Source organism: Neolamprologus brichardi, chromosome 15 (genome assembly GCF_056152115.1).
Source record: "Neolamprologus brichardi isolate AB-2024 chromosome 15, ASM5615211v1, whole genome shotgun sequence".
In the NCBI taxonomy this organism is placed as follows: domain Eukaryota; kingdom Metazoa; phylum Chordata; class Actinopteri; order Cichliformes; family Cichlidae; genus Neolamprologus; species Neolamprologus brichardi.
Window position 1 is genome coordinate 3,816,572 of NC_142118.1, and position 18,551 is coordinate 3,835,122.

Here is an 18,551-nt window from a genome sequence, read left to right on the forward strand (position 1 = left end):
ATTATGTCTTTAGTTTTAGACACATTAACTGAAAGGAACGACTCACCACACCAATTCACAAAATCATCTACAACCTGTCCATGGCCTGACTCGGCCCCCACTAGAAGACTGACGATTACTGTGTCGTCAGCAAACTTCAGGATGTGTCTGTTCGTGAAATTATTATTGTTATTCGCAACAGAACATAGAAAACATGTTTTGAACTGACAATATATACCATTTTAAGAAAACATTAGGTCATTTATGGCAGCAACACATCATAAAAACATTGAGACTTGGCCATGTTTACCACTGTACAGCAACCCCTCTTCTTTAACAGACTGTAAACATCTGGCAGCTGGAAAAATTAAGATATAAGATTTTAGCTGCTCAACAGTCCTGTGTCATTTTTGGTTTTTTTGCTTTTTTCATGATGTGCCAAAAACTGTCTATTGAATGGCCCAAACAGCACTCAGGCCTGTTCAGCACCAGGACTCTTCTATTATGCTACCATGATGTTGGATTAGATGCAGTATGTGGTCTTGCTTTGGGGCTTTTAGCCTTTCTTTTGGTGGGACAGTGGAGAAAAGACCAGAGGAAGTTTTATGCACTATCTTTGAATTAGCCTTATGACATATGAGTCACCATTTCAACACTGAGCTAAAAAGGCTCCCAGAATCATGCTAGGGTTTGTTTGTTTTGATGCAGTGCCACCTCAGGGCCCAAAGATCAGTATTGCTTTTTGGCCTTGTCCCTTGCGCACACAGATTTCACCAGGTTATCAGACTCATTTAATGACATTATTTATGGAACTTTACATCGTGAGGCCAACTTTGCATCGTGGAACATTATTCTGAAATTGTTGCACAATTTGTAGTCACAGTTTTTGCATATTTGTGAACCTATGCCCATCTTTACTCCTGAGAAACTCAGCCTCTTGTAAGATGCTCTTATGGTAACCAATCATGCTACTGACCTGTTGCCAGTTAATCTAGTTAGTCCCAAAATATTTCTCCAGCTGTTTTTTAGTACCCCTTACTGTTTTTTTTTTTAGCGTTTTGTTACCCTTATTCAAAGTTTGTGGAGATGTTTTGCTGCCATTAAATTCAAAAGGCGGTAATATTTTAGTTCTAATATTTGATATGTTTTCTATGTTCTGTTGTGAATAATTTTACACAACGTCTTGATGCATTCTCAATCATCCAGGAAAATAAATCTCCAAAAGTTGATTCTGTTCATCTGGACGTAGCGTTTTCTGGGAGAAACGTTTCGTCACTCATCCAAGTGACTTCTTCAGTCTCAGCTGACTGCAGGTTTCCCCAATCTTATAAACAGTACATTTGCATAATGACTGAAACCAGCCCACTGAAGGAACAATGGGCTGTGAGGTCAGTGGTCATCAGGTCATCAGGATGCTACAACACAGAGTGAACACCATCCCCACTGACACAGCGGCCAGGGAGGCAGAAGAACAGCACATCAAGAAGGCCCTGAGTAAATGTGGTTATCCCAGCTGGACTTTTGTCAAAGCTGGAAAGGCACCTAAAGAAAGCTCCAGCCGATCCAGGAGAGAAGGACAACCGCTGCCCAAGCGAAAACCTGTAGTGATCCCATATGTGTCAGGAGTATCGGAACAGTTGAGACGCATTTTTTTCGAAACACCGGGTCTCTGTGGCTTTTAAACCCCAAAACACGCTGCGCCAAAAATTGGTCCACTCCAAGGATCGGGTCCCCCGACACAAACAGAGTAACATAGTGTACGCTGTTAAGTGCCAGGAGGATTGCCAGGATTTATACATCGGGGAAACCAAACAACCTCTGGCGAAGCGGATGACACAACACAGAAGAGCGACCTCGTCAGGCCAGGACTCTGCAGTCTATTTACACCTACAGGCCAGTGGACACTCTTTCAGTGATGAGGATGTAACATCCTGGACAGGGAAGAACGCTGGTTTGAGCGCGGAGTCAAGGAGGCCATTTACGTGAAAAGGGAAAGACCATCTCTGAATCGAGGAGGGGGCCTAAGGGTACATCTTTTGTCATCTTACAATGCTGTGATTGCAGCCATTCCCCAACTCTCTGTGAATGGTACTCATGGCCATTGATCAGTGGTCTTTGATCAGTGGGTTTTGGTCAGTGGTTGTTGATCAATGGTCATGAGAATTTGCATATTTATGATTAAGGAACTGACCTCACAGCCCATTGTTCCTTCAGTGGACTGGTTTCAGTCATTATGCAAATGTACTGTTTATAAGATTGGGGAAACCTGCAGTCAGTGGAGACTGAAGAAGTCACTTGGATGAGTGATGAAACGTTTCTCCCAGAAAACGCTACATCCAGATGAACAGAATCAACTTTTGGAGATTTTACACAACTTTTTCAGAATTGGGGTTGTATATCTGGAAGGTTTAAAAAAGTGGTCAAAAGTGAGCCTTATGACTAGATGAAAAGTGCGCTCACACATTGTTGCTAATGTGAAATATCTGCTTACAGAATCCAATGTTTATCTGGATTATTTCTCCTTTGTTGCTCTCTTTGTCCTTCCCTGGCCCTTCCTCTTATAACAAAGAAACTCTTCTGAGTGCCAGTCATGCCTGAAGAATAGAACTGTGCGCCTGCTCCATAGCGTACCCTCCAGCTGTCATCTCTTTTCAGATCAGATCAGGAGGAACCAAAAATGAAAGGTGCATTCCACCTTGAATCTAGCTGCAGCCCCTGCACCTGCTTGAGAGAGGCTTTATGGCAAACTGTGGGCACAATGGCACAGTGTTGTTTTGTGGTGGTAGTATGAACTCTGGCTCATATTGCCCCTAGTTCTGCAGTCCTCCACGAATGGGAAAGGTGGCTCCTACATTACTATATTAAAGTGTCTTAAATCGCAGTTCTATTCACTTATTTTTGGAATATTTTTATATAAGATCAGAAGGTCTGCGCTTACTGTGCATGAAAAATGCTACTAGCTCTGGGTTTTGAATGGGATTAGTCCCCCAGTGTGACGCATACCTAGCCTGCTGAATGGTTGGATACTTAATAAATGGTGAAAGCAGTAAAAAATTTAAGAATTCAAGGCAGCACTTACGTGGATACCAGTGTGAGTTTAAATAACCAGGGACAGATGGATTTCACTTCTTATTCTTCAGATGCAACATGAGAATTTAATTGTTACTGACAGGAGAAAGACAATAATGTAAAGTGATGCCACAGAGGAGGTCTAGATAAAATTATAATGCTGCATGCTTTATTGCTTCAGCCCTCCAGATGCAGAATTATGTGTTGTTTTTGTAAGGTATATGTACGTGATTCAAATCTTTGGAACGACATACAAGTATGCTATGGATTTCTAAACACTGCTGAAGAATAGTCTTGTGTAAATAGCTGTTTGCTGCAATAATTGTAATACATTATCTGGCATCAAGTGTGCTTTATTCCTTTCTGAGCTGTCTCCTGTGCTGGTTGTGGCTGACAGCAGTTTTGTGACTGGTCATTAAGAGGGTCACTAGAGAACACCATTACCAAAGATGAGGCCCATCAGCAAGCACTGGTTGACTAATTATCCTCTTTGTGTTGTCTATTTCTGGGAGACCAAATATAGCTTTCGGTTGGTGCAATAGTTGTCATTGCTCTTCTGTTCTCATTATGGACAGGTACTTAACATAATGTACATATACTGCATGCATAATCACATCTCACGTTTAGAGTGGAAAGATGAAACCTGGCTAAAAGCATTGGAGGGGAGAGAGGAATGTGAGATTTGAAATTTGACAGACAGCATGCAGGCATATCCTGATTTCCTTTCAGTGTGTGCCTATTCATATCTTTGTGGGGAGCGGGAGTATTCAGGCAAAAAGCTTTACTCAGTATGTGCAGTACAGTGTGATCTCTGCCTAATAATTTTAAGGAGCTGTGATCCTTAAGTCCTTTGAGAACCAAGCTTACATATGTTATTGATTCTGCATAAAATCCCAATTTGGCCGATTTAGATCATCCGATGACCCTCTACAGAATTATAAAGCCTAGTAGTTTATGAATATTAAAGAGTCCACAGTGAACTAACAGTCCAAATCACAGCTCAGCTCATGTAGACATGTGGTCTTATATTCATGACTTTAGAGTAGACTTCATGGACTTGAACTGGAGCCCTTAACCATAATTAATATGTGCCTAACCTTATTGTCTTAAGCAAGACATGTACCCATAATGTTGAGTGTGGCTGTGTAAGCAGGTCTAGCTTCCTGCAACGTGAGTAATACTTTTGAGCAGATTTTTATTTATTTAAAACTTGGGAACAACTTGTTTCTTTGGGGTTAGAGTCTGTGTGTCTCAGCCACTTATGGTAATGTCTAAAAAACTGACTTGTGATGGAGCCCTATGTGTGTTTTTATTTCTTTCGCAGTCTTTCTGTATCTGTCCTTCGCTCTGACTTTGTTGCTGTGGTTTGTGTCTCCTCTGTAAAGCAGCAAATGAAGGCAAATGCCTTGAAGTTTTACTGCATTTAGCATCCTTGTTGGCTTGCTGTGACACTTTAACTGCACTTTCAAAGATCAGGCTGTGGTTTGCTCTTTCCTCTCAAAACCCCAAGCACCATCTGTTGTCATTAGTGTCTAACATCCATGATATAGCAGGACTGCTGTCTCTGTCTGGTTCTTCTCTGTGATCTATGTCACCCGCCGCTTATTACCCTTTGAGGAAGGCCAAATGTCCAGATTTAAATGCAGTGAACTTGTAATATAGGCTATGACTCTATGTGAGCAAGGAGAGATGGTTTGTATAAAATTTACAGTATGAGAAATTGATTTTTCTAAGCATTAGTCATTGTGGAGGTGTGTTGTTTTGAGTTATCTGTCCAAAATGCAAGATTTCTGTTAAAACAAAAAAGCTAGTCTTGTGAATATTTTGTGCTTGTTTCAATTAATATTGTTCCATCTTGTCTCTTTTCCTTTCCCCTTTTCCTCACAGATTATGTAAAGCGGAAGGTTCGGAGGCGGCCATCGTGGGGGCGGGGCATCATACGGAAAAAGAAGAACTACAAGAAAGGGACAGAGGAGGAAGAGGAGGAGCCTGAAGCAGAGGTGGAAACGGCAGGGCCCAGCGACTCCTGTTTAACACAGGATGAGGAATCATCTTGCGATATTACAGGTCCCCAACCCAATGGCCATCATCCACATGCCCCCTCCACAGAAGAAGAAAGCTCCAACGAACCCCCTGTTGCAGCTCGCGATAAACCTCCAGATGCTAGCAAAGCCAGAGAGGCGCCAATGCCTAAGGTTGAGGAGCCTGCAGCTAAAGAAGCAGAGCCTGAGATCACAGGGAAACACACCGAACCACATTGCCTTGGTGGTAGTTCTCAGCCCAACACAGATGGGGATAGAGAGGCCAGTCGGGCTGACTTCCAGCCTTTGATTGAAATGTCGGTGTCTTCAGATGCTGAGGACCAGCCTAAGCACACAGAGGTTCTCCTGGTTTCACAAGTGGACTGTGTGAATGGAAATGAGTCAATGGACAGCCTTGACTTGCAGAGCCTCAAGGGGAGCAGTGAGGCAGAGACAAGGACTCCTCAGAGCACGGCTGAGGGCTCTAATAGAGCTGAACAGGATGAGCACAAAGACAAAAATAAGAGCAAACCAACTCAGGAGCAGCATCCTCAGGATGGAGTGGCAGTAACGGAAACTGTTGAGGACGATCATAACAAAGAAGGTATAATGCCAGTCTTGGAGTTATGTTCCAGCAAATGTAGAGCTTTTGCTTGCAGTACACGCTTTTCACTATTAATGCTTTCTCACACTTTCAAAATCCAAAAATATATGAGATGCAATGTCAGGGCTACTTGTTCTGATCTCTTAATTTGAATTGCTAATTTTTAAATTCTAAATATGTTTTTATGCAACGTTAACAAACATCTGTGAGTTTTTAGACATTCAGCCAGTGGGTTGCCTAGCACTTATCTATGATAAATTGCTGTTATTATCATCCAGTTTTCTGATGTATGCTTGGTTTAAAATAGGATGTAAGACTCAGTAGTGAAACATAAGTAGCATTAGCATTTATAAATACCATTCTTGGCTTGGATGCATTTCATAGCAAAATGCCATGGGCTTGAAAGTTATATGGATATGTTACACCTCCTGATATGCATCTTTGGATGGTTTTCAATTTTTAGATTTTCAGCAGTGGCTGCCTTTCCTTTGCTCCAATATATTTAGTTTCTTTGCCATGAAACCTTATGCCCTTTCTACTGGGATGTTGTGTTCAAGTCAGAGACGAGCAATAAGTTTTTGTTTGATTATGGGCCTGTGGTTTGGCTTATGATGAGGCCAGCTGGAAGGCTGAGGTAATGGTGCTGATAAAATATGAAGAAGCCATCAGAGGATGACATGATCGGACAACAGAACACAAATTGTGGCTCCCAAACCAATAGAAAAACTAAGCTACTCCACCCCCATGTCATTAAACACTGAGGCCTGCCTTTTGTTTTCAAAGCGTGTCTTGAACCTTTGTAATCGATGGAAAGGAAAGAAGCCAGATGTGAGATATTGTACACTTTAAAGCTGATCGTAGTTGCAGATAATTTGTTTTTCTGTTGTATAATTGCATTGGACCTATAGCCATGACATTTTAAATGTATTTTTCTTTGAATAGCATTTGAATGAGAAGAACAAAACTGCATCAATTTAGTTAGTTTGCTTAGGTTATTCAGTTACTCTTGATTGCAGTTAAATATTTAATATTTCTTTGGTAATCTATTCATTTGTCTTTTCATTGATGTCTTTGAAGTGGGGACATTCAACAGTAGCTCATCAGAGCAGTTGAAGGAGTCCGCTGAAAGGACCGAGGAAGAGCCACAAGCAGTACCTCCCCATCCTCCAGTGGTAATTGACCACCAGCGACTTTTGGTAAGAATTCTATTTTTTTAAGAAAATAAATAAAGCATTATGACCATAACAGGTGTAGCAGCACACCACATGCACTTAAGCTTCCTTACATTCTTGAAAATACTGTAATTTTATTGGGGTGCTTTCAAGGTTTAAAAGGCGCATCGATTTTGGCTAAAGTGCTCGAAATTGCTTAAAACTGCACTGCTTTTGTGATGAAATGCTTTCTGACTGAATAGTTTGCCTCTTAGATACAGAAAGAAAATAAGTTGGGGAGAACGTCTTCTTTTCCATAAAATAACTACGACTCCACTCAAGTATCACCTGCTGCTTGGAGCCTCTGTGTTTGGCTATAGTGTGATCTGCTGGTGTTTTTGAAATATACGCCTTGTGATGGAACAGTGGGTGGGACATGACAACATGCTGGGAGGTGGCAGGTTTAATGAGCGTTAGTTTGATAATGAAAAAGACAAGGTCATGGTTGAAACGAGCAAAATCTGTAAGAGTGGCCTCCTGTAAATTCTACAGGACGTGGTGGGGGAGCTTTTGTCACTGTAGCTAGGCTAGCTGTCACTGTGGGTATGTTATAAGTATTATGGGGAAATACAGTTTTACTGATGTCGGTTTAATTGAGCATCAGTGTAATCATCTTTGACATAGGTCGATAATTAGATGTGGTCTAATGTTAATTGGCCACGTGCTCATGTTACTAATGTGGAGCTGTTAATGCTGGTTTAAGAATGCTAGTCGTGTGAAAGCCTAATAAAATACATCTGTGTGTGCGTTTGCACTGGAAAAATGAATAAAGGTTATGTTTTAATCTTTAAGTTGCCCGACATAGTTTGATACATTATTCTTGATGGTGTTTTACTTAAAATTGTCATTCGTTTTGGAAAAATTATTGTTAAAATATATTTTTTAAATAGATCTGTGTGATCAAGTATGATCAGTATCATGTATTTATGAGCACCTTATTCATGAGGTGCTAGAGAAGCTCGAAAATACTTTTTTCCAAGCACTTTTTAAGCATCCTATCGTTTAAACACTAAAACGGCAACAGGAAATCGTGACCCTTAAATGTTGCTGAAATGGCAGCTTAATAATTCAAAGCTTGTTTGATTCAGATTGAGACATTTTCTTCAACTGTCTGTTGTGACTTTATTTTATCACTGCAGCAGTTGTATTCAGTATTTCTAATTAAAATACAACAGAAAAATCTACTTGAAAGTTTATAAACACTGGCCTCTGGTCTGCATTCGCTTATGCTGAAATAATTGGCTGAGAAAAGGCACACACACACACACACACACACACACACACACAATGGAACTAAAACACTTTTTTCAACCATCAAGACTTCAGCTTTTTAAAATCCTGTCCATACCTCATTGCCATCTTGTTGATTTTACACAGCCATCATTCTGATTCAGACCATGAAGGATGTAACAGCTGCTGTGATTTGGCATTGTGCACTGTTAAGCATTTCAGATTTAACAGGTAGTGTGATCTGTATAAAAATGTTCTGGTAGCACAAAGGCAAACATTTTGTAATGAGGAAATAGTCACAATAAATGTTAATAAATGAACATTTCTTATGATTTTAATCACTTAATGTATCCAGTTATGATTTCAACAGTTTCCAACCTGAGTTGTTTTGTTAGAGGAAGAAGATTGTAGGATCTTGCAAAAATATTTAAACAAATTAAACAATTCCCCCCCAAAAATGAAATGTGCAGTAGCCAATCCAATTATTAGAAATTCTTTAGAAATTCTTTAGAATTTCTACTAATTGTATTACTAATTGTAAAGTAATACTGGTGTTATAAAGATGGTATAAATATAGGGTTGCCCCTTTTTTGGTAAATACAAATGGCTTCACTTCTGATCATTTTAAGAAAATCTATAAAATATAAATGTAAAGCAAAGATGTATTAGTTCCAACACTACCAGCTGTGGACTGTCACATCTTGAGTGCATAATTAGATTTTGATTATGGAGAAGATGAACTATAATCAGAAATGTTGAAAATATGTTTTTGTTTAGTGTTATTTAAGTTCATTTGGCTAGTTGTTAACAGTCTGGGTGAAAGGCTTGCTTTTTTGTTTTCGCCTCCCTTCTGTAATGGAAACAGCTGTGCCTCATCTGTATTGTCTTGATTGGTCACTCTTTGAATTATATGAACCATTAAATCATCTTGTTTGTGCATATTTATATATGCAAGTGAAACTCTGAGAGGGAGCCAGAATGTGGCTTGTTCTGACCCGTGTCGTATTCATACATATGGTTGATAAAACTGCAGATGTTTAAAAATGGCTGCTTTTCGCATCAGGATTACTAATCGGTTAGCCTGGTTCTGCTGGCTTCCTGTTAGGAGAGTTGTTCCTTTCCACTGTTGCAAAATACTTGTAACATTTCTCTGCAACGGTGAAACATAAAGCTCCTTGAAGTTTTATGTTGCACTATGAATTGGTGCTATGTACAAAATGTAATGTAATTGAATTGATTTACATTTTAATATGTGTTTTATTGATGTAAAACACTAGTTTATTGTTGAGTCTGAGATATTACGCAGCCATTTGCAGCCCTGGCAGATTGAGCACTCCTCTCGGACTCTGATGCAAAGTCGTAAACAGGCAAGCTTCAAGTAAGCTGCACAAAGTAAGAAAGGGGAAAAAACAAAACAGTTTCTAGTAAACTTTTATTAAATGCACAAGTTGCACAACCTCACCCAATCAGTTTTAATTGATGTTAAAATCAATCTTTTATATTGTCTTGCCTTTAGACTATAAAACTTTTCTCCCTCCGATTTAATCAACAGGTAGATTAGACGCCTGGAAAGTCCCACATTTTAACTTATTCCTTTGTGTAACTGTAGAATATAGAAAAAGTTGAATAAAGTCTTTGTAAAATTAGAAATTTCAAAAACAAATTCTGTTGGATTATCAGAAAAAATACCAGAAAACAATGTTTTCTCTCTCTGTCTCTCTCTGTCTCTGTCTCTTTTTGAATGGGATTTAAGGTATTGAGGTTGTGGAAGCGCAGTCATGGGTGACCAGCCTTAAGCTTTCACCAGATCCATAGGTCTCTTCTGGAGCTGATGCTGTCACACTGCCCTTCTCAGATGAATAACTTCTTAAGCTTATCCCTCCTTTTCATTCATGCTACACTTACGCCACTGTCACTCGTCCCCTTCCATCTTTCAATTATCGACCTTTTGTATCCTTGCCCTCTGAACATAGGAGGGAGCCAATTACAATGAAAAGAACGAATTTCACATTGTTCAATCAACAGGTGTTGTTCCCGCTAAATTTGAAGGAAACAAGGTCATGACTCAAACATGAGCTTCTCTCTGACCCACTAGATCTGCCAACTCGTCCAAGGGTGTGTTCAAGTAAGTGGAAGCATGTGAAGCAGCTCCGTGGTACTTTGCACTGTCACGCCAGGGTCCCACCTAATACCCCAAGTGTAAATTGGAGCCTCGGCTCAGTGGGCCCCCTTGACAGCACTTCCCACTGATCAGATGGTTGGGGCGGGGGCGCTGGTTTTACAGCGCTCTGTGTAGTGTAATTGGTGTAAAAGAAGTGTCCTTCTGACATGTTCCTCAACGCTCCGAAGAGACATCCAACTATCAAGCCATTATCTAGTGGCTTTTACACACATCCCATGGGGATGATGGGGACCGTAGGGGTACATATCTCTTCGTGCTGAACCTGACTCCATCTTTCAGCCTGATTGACAGGCTTTTTAGCTGGCCTGATCTTAGTGCTTCAACTGGCTGCCCCTATGAACAGCCACACATAGCACTAATCTGGAGGTTTATTTGTTAGTAGGGGGAAGAAGGGAGATATCTTAAAGAAACAGATTGTGAAAAGAGGGGACTGTGAATAATTGCTTTTTCATCCCAGTCTTACGGAACAAATTGAATTTCCGGTGCGCAGGATGAGAGCCGCCATTTAAGCAGATATTTGCTGGCGGGGCTGGGACTGGCACGGTGCCTGATGTGTGTTAGGGCCCACAGTGAGTGGTGTACTGTTCCCTCACTCTTCAGTTGTATTCATTGATTGTAGAAGCCTCATTATTCCTGACTTTTAACTTGATGGAAGAGGCTCTGAAATCTCTCTGGAATTAAATACCATCAGAGTGTTATGAGTTTGTTCACAGACCCTACACGCAAAGCCTGTAGGACGGAGATGGTATTATTTCAGTATTCACACCCTGCCTTTCAGAGCCATTGCACAGTTATTTGCTCTGATTCACTTAGTAAAATCAAGTTCTGTTATTGCCAGTTTTTCTGAAATGATGCTTGATGCTGTCTGGATCAAAATGAATTCCTCAGTATGAATAAATAGGTCCTAAGGCTTGTTTCTCTGCCTACTCCAAAACGTCTCTCATTCTCAGCTGTTTTCTTTCATCAATAATCAGACACTTGTCCACAGATGGGCTAGGAGAAGTGGTGCTGAGGATTGCAGATGAGAATTCAGTAACAAGAAATCCAATCTGGCCCCAGCAATTTTTCCTCCATCTCACCAAGAACACACAGATTATCGTCTGCTCTGCTGTTTCCTTTAGCAGCTGCCCAGAAAAAGCCAGTGTTTCTAGTCACTGGCGCAGTATGGAGCCTTTCTGGCTTGATGCTTAGTTTCTACAGCATGTCAGGATTTCCTGTTTATAGAAGCTTGTCAACAGAAATGGCCCTGCTTCAGTTTGTCATCTCCCTTCATTTTTTTAGTATTGGTAACAGCAGGGGCCCCCTTTGGCAAAGTAGCCATGCCTCGTGCCTGTTCAAAAGAAGACAGCCTAATAGTAGTGCTGGACCATCGTTTTGATTGTCAATAAAAATAGATGGTGCTTGAAGCGCTTCTTTTATTTTTATTCATTCCCACTGATTGCTTTGACACATCTCCCATTTGCATGTAATTGCATACCTGTGCCTCTTGGCTATGCAGGTGAGGGTCACTTGTTTGCTCACACAACATAAACATACCAGTTAGTCTCTCTTATTTCTCTTCTAATAGTTTGCGGACAGATTTATCGTGCCCTTTTGCGTTGCTCCCATCTCATGCATCTCCTCAACCTTTGGTTTAGGGTTACACTGTGTGGGATTTTGTACGTCTTAATACCCATACAGTACAAGAAGATGGTATTTTTAATGTCTGGTTACAATGTATAATATTAGGGCTGAAACAGTTTCTTCTGTTCCCTGAAAGAGAGGACAAGAACAACGTACAACACATAAGTATGGGATATCACTCCCCCGCGTATCCTGGCTGAAGAAACCTCTATTCATGCTTTTAAGGTGGAGGCCATGTGATGACATGCGCACGGCCCTGCCTGCACATATATCCCCTGCCATCACAGTCAAGCCGAGGTGTGCGGCGAGGCAACCTTGTGTTGTACCTCATTCCTCTCCTTCAGGGAACAAAGTCATAGATATAACTGATCCTTTTCAGTCGATTCACTCGGGACACATAAATATGGGACATGTATACAACCAACGTACTGCAGTCAGACCACTAGCACCTTAGTGTGCGGTAGATCCAGGGGAAGGACAGCAGGAGCCATCAATCGATAGGACTGAACAAAAGAGTGCGGTGATGCCCAACTAGCTGCAGCACAAATACCACCTACGCGGGGACCCCTTTAAAAAGAGCACATCAGCTTACATTGTCCTGGTGGAATGTGCTCTCACCCCCTGGGGCAAAGCGAGACCCTTGGTGCGCACATGAGGCAGCTTCCATAATGCAGTGGGACAGCCTCTGTTTAGACAGAGCTCTACCACTTGCTGGATTAGTGAAGCAGGCAAACAAATGGTAACATACATTAGAGCTGGGCGATATATCGAGTTTTTAAAAAATATCGATATATTTTTATACGAGATATAAGATGTGACAATATCCTTTATATCGATATAGTCTATGTTACGTCATAACTATACTTGTGGAGCCGCAAGTTTGCCTCTCTTTCGTCCACTTTTGTCTTTACGCAACATTACTCGCCCCTCCTTCACTGAACACGACTCCCCCTCCTCCCCCATCGCTTCACCTGCAGGAAGCGACAAGATGGACACGGCAAATCTCCGTTAACGAGTTACTGCGCATCGCCCCGTGCGTGGGGCTGGACGCCGTCAACGTGTTAGCTAGCTAACCACGCTAACGAGCTAACCACGCTAACGCCATGCAGCCCAGAGGCGCTGCACAGCCTAAAATCCTTTCATTTTCTCAGAAGTTGACAGCGCGCCTTATGTATGAATTCTGGTTGTGCTTGATGGCCGCGAAGCGATTTTATGTGGTACACAGCGCTCAGCAATCTGTCAAAAAATGTTTTAGTACGACTTTGGTAAGCTACGGTGCTTCACCGGTTGATGGATTGTCAGAGCATTAAGGCTACCGAGGAGCCTCGCGGAGTGATACGTACTGTGCTTCAACGTAATATTACCCTACTGTGTATAAGGACCATAAATGGCACCTGTTAAGAGACGTGGTTATGAAGAGGATTTCAAACTCAATGCTGTCAGTCACACAGTAGAAGTTGGGAACAGAGCAGCTGTGAAATCTGTCTTTGTTACTATGCTCTGCATCTTTTAGTTTACATTTTGACTGCACAATTGTGAGCTTTTTGTTATGCACAAAAACAACATTGTTTTCTTTTATTTATGGAGCATTATTATTTAATAAATGCTCATAATTTATTTTTGAGTAAATTTTATGTACATCTATGCTCTATGTTAATAAAAGTGCCTGTGTGACATCTGGGACACAGCTTTGACTAAGAACTCTCTTTTTGTTCTTACTTTATGGCTTAAAAAAAAAAAAAATCGAGATATATATCTCATATCGCCGTCCAGGTAAAATATATCGAGATATGAATTTTGGGTCATATCGCCCAGCCCTAACATACATGCACATTCTGAGTGCGATCAATGTAGGTAGATAGGGCACGCACCGGACCAGAGAATGAGGCATCCACTGTCACGAAAAGAGAAACCGCACCCCTGAGGACGGGGCCGAACAGAAGAGTTCTGCCCTGCTTGCTTCGGTTTAGTGTCTTTCCAAAAAGCTGCACAGGAAGACTCAAAGTTAGCGCTCCGCAGGCTGCTTATGCAGCAGCTGCACAGTGGAGGCCAACACCAACAGAAGCCGTTAAGCTAAACCTAAGCTGCCAGGACACATAGCTAATTTGCTCTAGCAAACCAGCCCAACTGCGCAGAGGTGTTCTTAGCGAGGTGAAGAATGTAAGAACTGGGGGATGATTTAATGACCGGTGGTATATGTGGCTTGCATCAAGATTTCTTCAGCCAGAAAAAGCAGAGATGTGATATCCCATACTTTTGTGTTGTACCGAGTCAATCAATGGAAAGATAACAATCCTGTTAAGATGCTATTGCAGTTGTTAATTTATGGGCAGGCTGCGATTCCAGGTCAGTTATATTGTGTGTGTGTATCGTAAATGTAGGTCTGTAGTAATGAATTTCAAGCCTCCTCCACCTCCTCACTGCTCAAATCCCGTGATAACAAATACCTGCTGTAACGCTTTAAGCTGCACTGCTTATTCAGATGAATACCAGGCGGTACATGCTTTTGTATATTCCAAAAGCACACCCTCGTAATGCACAGACGGTGTGAAACGCTTAGTGCTCGGTCAGCATCTTTCACTGTTTAACACTTTACTCTTCCTGCACACTGGTTGCACGACACACGGAAAGGAGTTTGTATTGATTACCCTTTATTTCCCTTGAGCTCTCCCCAAAGTTTAATCATATCAGTTCATTAGCAAATCCTTTTCCATAACCTTGACCTAAATCTTTTCTGTATTAAATTTTTCTCCCCTGTGCATTTGTTTGGTAAACATATCTTCATCTGATAATTTTGCTGGGTGTATGTAGAGGTCTGTTTGGTGTTCTTCTCCTTTATTACCTGGTGATATTGGATCTCTCCTGTCTTGAGTCTGTAAAATATGAAATTTCTTTCCTCCTTTTCCTTCCTTATTTTTTCCATCTTATTATCTCTCCCCCCCAATTGTAATTTTTATCTTGTAATACTTTTTTTGCCAAGGACTTGCCAAATGAAACCTGCAGATTTTAAATTTGGTCATTTTCACATCTCTCAATGTTCTATATTCCTACCCAGACTCATGTCATGTATGGACTATTTGATTTATAAGGCTCATATTGTTATCAGTGTTTTTGAGTTAAAAAAAAAATACTCATTGCTCAGATTTTTTCCTCCTAATTGAGATTGAAGCCATGTGCTTCAGGACATTTTAAGTCCTGAGATAAAGTTTGAGCTATCCCAGGCAGCTCTATTCTGTAGAACTACATTTAAGATGTATTAGGAAAACCACTAGGATTGACATTTCTAGATTAAAGCCTTAGAATAGTTTAATTTACCCCCTGCCCAGGAAACCAGCCCTTAGGTCTCTAAGTTTTCTATCAATTGAAGTTAACTCCTCTATTGATCTTTGTGTGTGAGTGAATATAATAACAATTATATGCATTTATTTTCATTCGCGATTTATAATTTTTTGTGTGTGTGTGATTCTAAGTGGCTGAGTCACCGCATAAACCTAACGGCACACAGAGCACGATGTGTTCATTTACATAGGTAAATATTAAAATCGTCAGTTAGAAGAGAGTAATGCCGGTTTTAAACAGTATCATTGGACTCGTTTTATTCAGATATTAGATTGCATACTTTGCACAAAAGACTTTACCGTATATAGCATCGAAAACCCTTTTTTCCTCCTATACTGAAGTAAGGAGAATTCACCGTAATCTAATGGCATTTTCCTGTAAAGCCAAGCGTTGCATATTTAAGATGAGCTGTCGACCCCTGCAGCGGTTTTTACATGGGCAACTGAACAGAAACACCATTTCATTTTAATGTTCTGGGACCATGGTAATATGATTCATCATGATTGTCCCTGACCCTTGTAACACTATCAATATTGCATTATCCGTGTGACCGAGTGCCCTGTAAACCACATTATTTGCCACCATGACTTAAATTTTTTTTTAAAAATAAATCAGGAAATCCAAATCCAGTGTCTGCCTCAGCTGAAGGTAACAAACAAACCAGAATCATTAATAATTCATTCATTTGCTAGTATTGGGGAGACAAAATCTTAGTTAACAGGAAGAGCAGGCTGAATTGTTCTTAGAGGCAGATATTGAAGGCTTAATAGCGTCCCTTGTGATGGAGACGGTTGGGTTTTGAGTCCTTGTTGTTGAGTTTTTTTCCTCCTCCCTGTCTGCCTGCTAACCCTCTTCTCTCAGCCAGTGGTGAGGAAGTCTCTCCTACACACATGTGCGTGTAGATAGTGAAGCCTTCGGTGATCAAAGAAGACCCTCTACTGTATCACAGTCAGCTCCAGTCTGCATGCCTGACTGTGTACAGCATGCTTATTTGAAAAAGGGATTTGTTTGCAAAATACCAGAAGCATAGAGCGACTGTAAATTCAGTGGATTGCACTTACATTCTGCACATTTTCGAGATTTTTAAGTGGAAATACTGCATTTTATAAAATATTTGTGCAAGCCACGTTAACAAAAGCTCTGAGTTTGACGCTAATGACACTGCATACCCTTATTCAGCTGTTGTCTAAAATCGCAGGCATCCCAACCCCCCCTCCCTCCCATAGATAGAGATGTGGTAAAGAAAAGGTTGTGGGGGAAGATGGAGCAAGGAGTTTAGAAGGGGTGAGGTTAAATGGCCCATGTCAGTAGTAGTCTTTAACGCATGGGATTACGGCCCTTTTGTGTGCTGTGAGCTCACTCAGTCACTGAGCCCATGTAAGACCCTCTCACACCATTTACCCCACAGTGTCGCCGACACCCTGATCAAGTTGACAAAGGCTGGGAAGTGCACTGCTGCAATCAGCCTGGTAACAGTAAGAGGAGAGAGAACAAAGAGGGGAAAGAAAGCTGCAGAAGAGAGGAGAATGCAAAGACAAATACACCAGAAGCAAAGACTGTTGTGCAATAGTAATGTCGGAAATGCAGTTGAAGAGGAGGTGAGAATGGGCTGTGTAAAACAGTGAAAATGGCTTGAGGTGAGAAGATGAACAATCTCAGGAGAAAAAGGTGCATTATAAAGTAGAGAAATGCACTTAAAGCAAGAGTTGGGGAACATGATGAAAAATGGAAAGAAATGCAGTGGCAGTGGGATGAAAGGCTGGCTGACATTATTACACATGTGAGATGGGTTGGTAATGATGCTAATTAAAGCTTTTATGCATGTGTTGTTAAAACCGGCATCTCACTGTGATGTGCTCCATTTGGACCTCTTTTATTAGTTCTTATGGCTGGATTGAAACTATGAAAGCTGATAGCTCCCCTGATGTTAGGCCAGAGTTAATGTGAAAAAAGTACAAAAAAGATACCAGTAAAATATATTCAATATGTAGCAGCTGATGGCACTTTTTTTCCCAGTGTTGCAGAGATCATGATTATCGCTCTGCATGAATTCTGAATATTAGATTTTTTTCATGTTCTTAGCTTCTTTATGTAGACATTATTTGTCAAGGGACTTGGTTATTAGATTGGCCAGGTGGAAGTTCTTATGAAAAGGGATATAACCAGTGATTTTCTATACTACCAGATGAAATTATGAAAGTTTGAATGTTTCAAAGGTATAATCGTCCTTTTTTCTGGACCTTTAAGTTTTATATGGTATGCATTTAGCAGCTGTGCTTATACGGAGTCTGATGTTCAGCTCGTAATCATTTCAAAAGCTGAAACATTAAAATAATGCTTAGTTTAAACACCCCAATCAGAAGAAACACACCCGCTTTTTTCAGTTTCAGAGGGATGAAATAAACCTTTGTGTAAACTGATTAGGAGAAAAGTTGTACAATGTAAGTAATTTAACCTGATTGCATTCTTCTCTCCACATGCCCCCCATCTTGACAGAAAAGTGCAGGAACATATGCTTCTCTGCTTTTGGAATATGGCAGCCTGCAAGCGCAGCTGTCAATCTGCATAGAGATTGTTTTAAATACAGCGTTTTCAGGAATTAAGAGTGTGATAATAACGGCAACTACTGTGGCGAACAGAGGATGTCTGTCTGTGTTCAGGGAGCTGATTAAACATGTGACGATTACTGATAACTGTAGAAGAAGGCGAGAAGTAACGTTAACAGGTGAAACCAAGTCTTGAATCAGACTGACTTTAGCCACTATAGAAATGTTTACATTAGGGCTGCTCAATGAATCGAATTTTAATCTCGATTACGATCTGGGCTTTCAACGATCATTAAAAATGACTGAGCCGATTATTAGCCCCTCCCTCGTGCTTTACTCTCGCGCTGCTCCGTGTGGCAAATCGAGCGCACCTCTCTGCGTTTCGAACACGTGTCACAACAATTAAGAGTAGCGGTCTCCAACCTTTTTTGCGCCACGGACCGGTTTATGCCTGACAATATTTTCACGGACCGGCCTTTAAGGTGTCGCGGATAAATACAACAAAATAAAACTAGTACCGGTACCGAAAAAAAGAAGATTTATTCATAACACACGTGAAAAGACCCAGGAAAACCGAGTAAACGATAAAAACGATAACAAAATAATGCTGAAAACCGATAAAAACCCTGAAAACTATACATTTCACACCTGAGCCTCAACTCTCGCGGCCCGGTACCAAACGACTCACGGACCGGTACCGGTCCGAGGCCCGGGGGTTGGGGACCGCTGATTAAGAGGACCCGAGGG

General features: G+C 41.0%; 1 protein-coding gene across 1 annotated transcript in view; it reads left to right on the forward strand.

The window, feature by feature from the left end:
* The window catches only part of atad2b (ATPase family AAA domain containing 2B), a 71,272-nt gene that overhangs the window by 40,763 nt on the left and 11,958 nt on the right, over window positions 1–18,551 (forward strand). Inside the window, exons 25-26 of the mRNA XM_087851830.1 lie at window positions 4,936–5,673; window positions 6,751–6,869. Of these exons, the coding sequence (XP_087707956.1) occupies window positions 4,936–5,673; window positions 6,751–6,869 (857 nt within the window). The remainder of the gene's footprint in view (window positions 1–4,935; window positions 5,674–6,750; window positions 6,870–18,551) is intronic.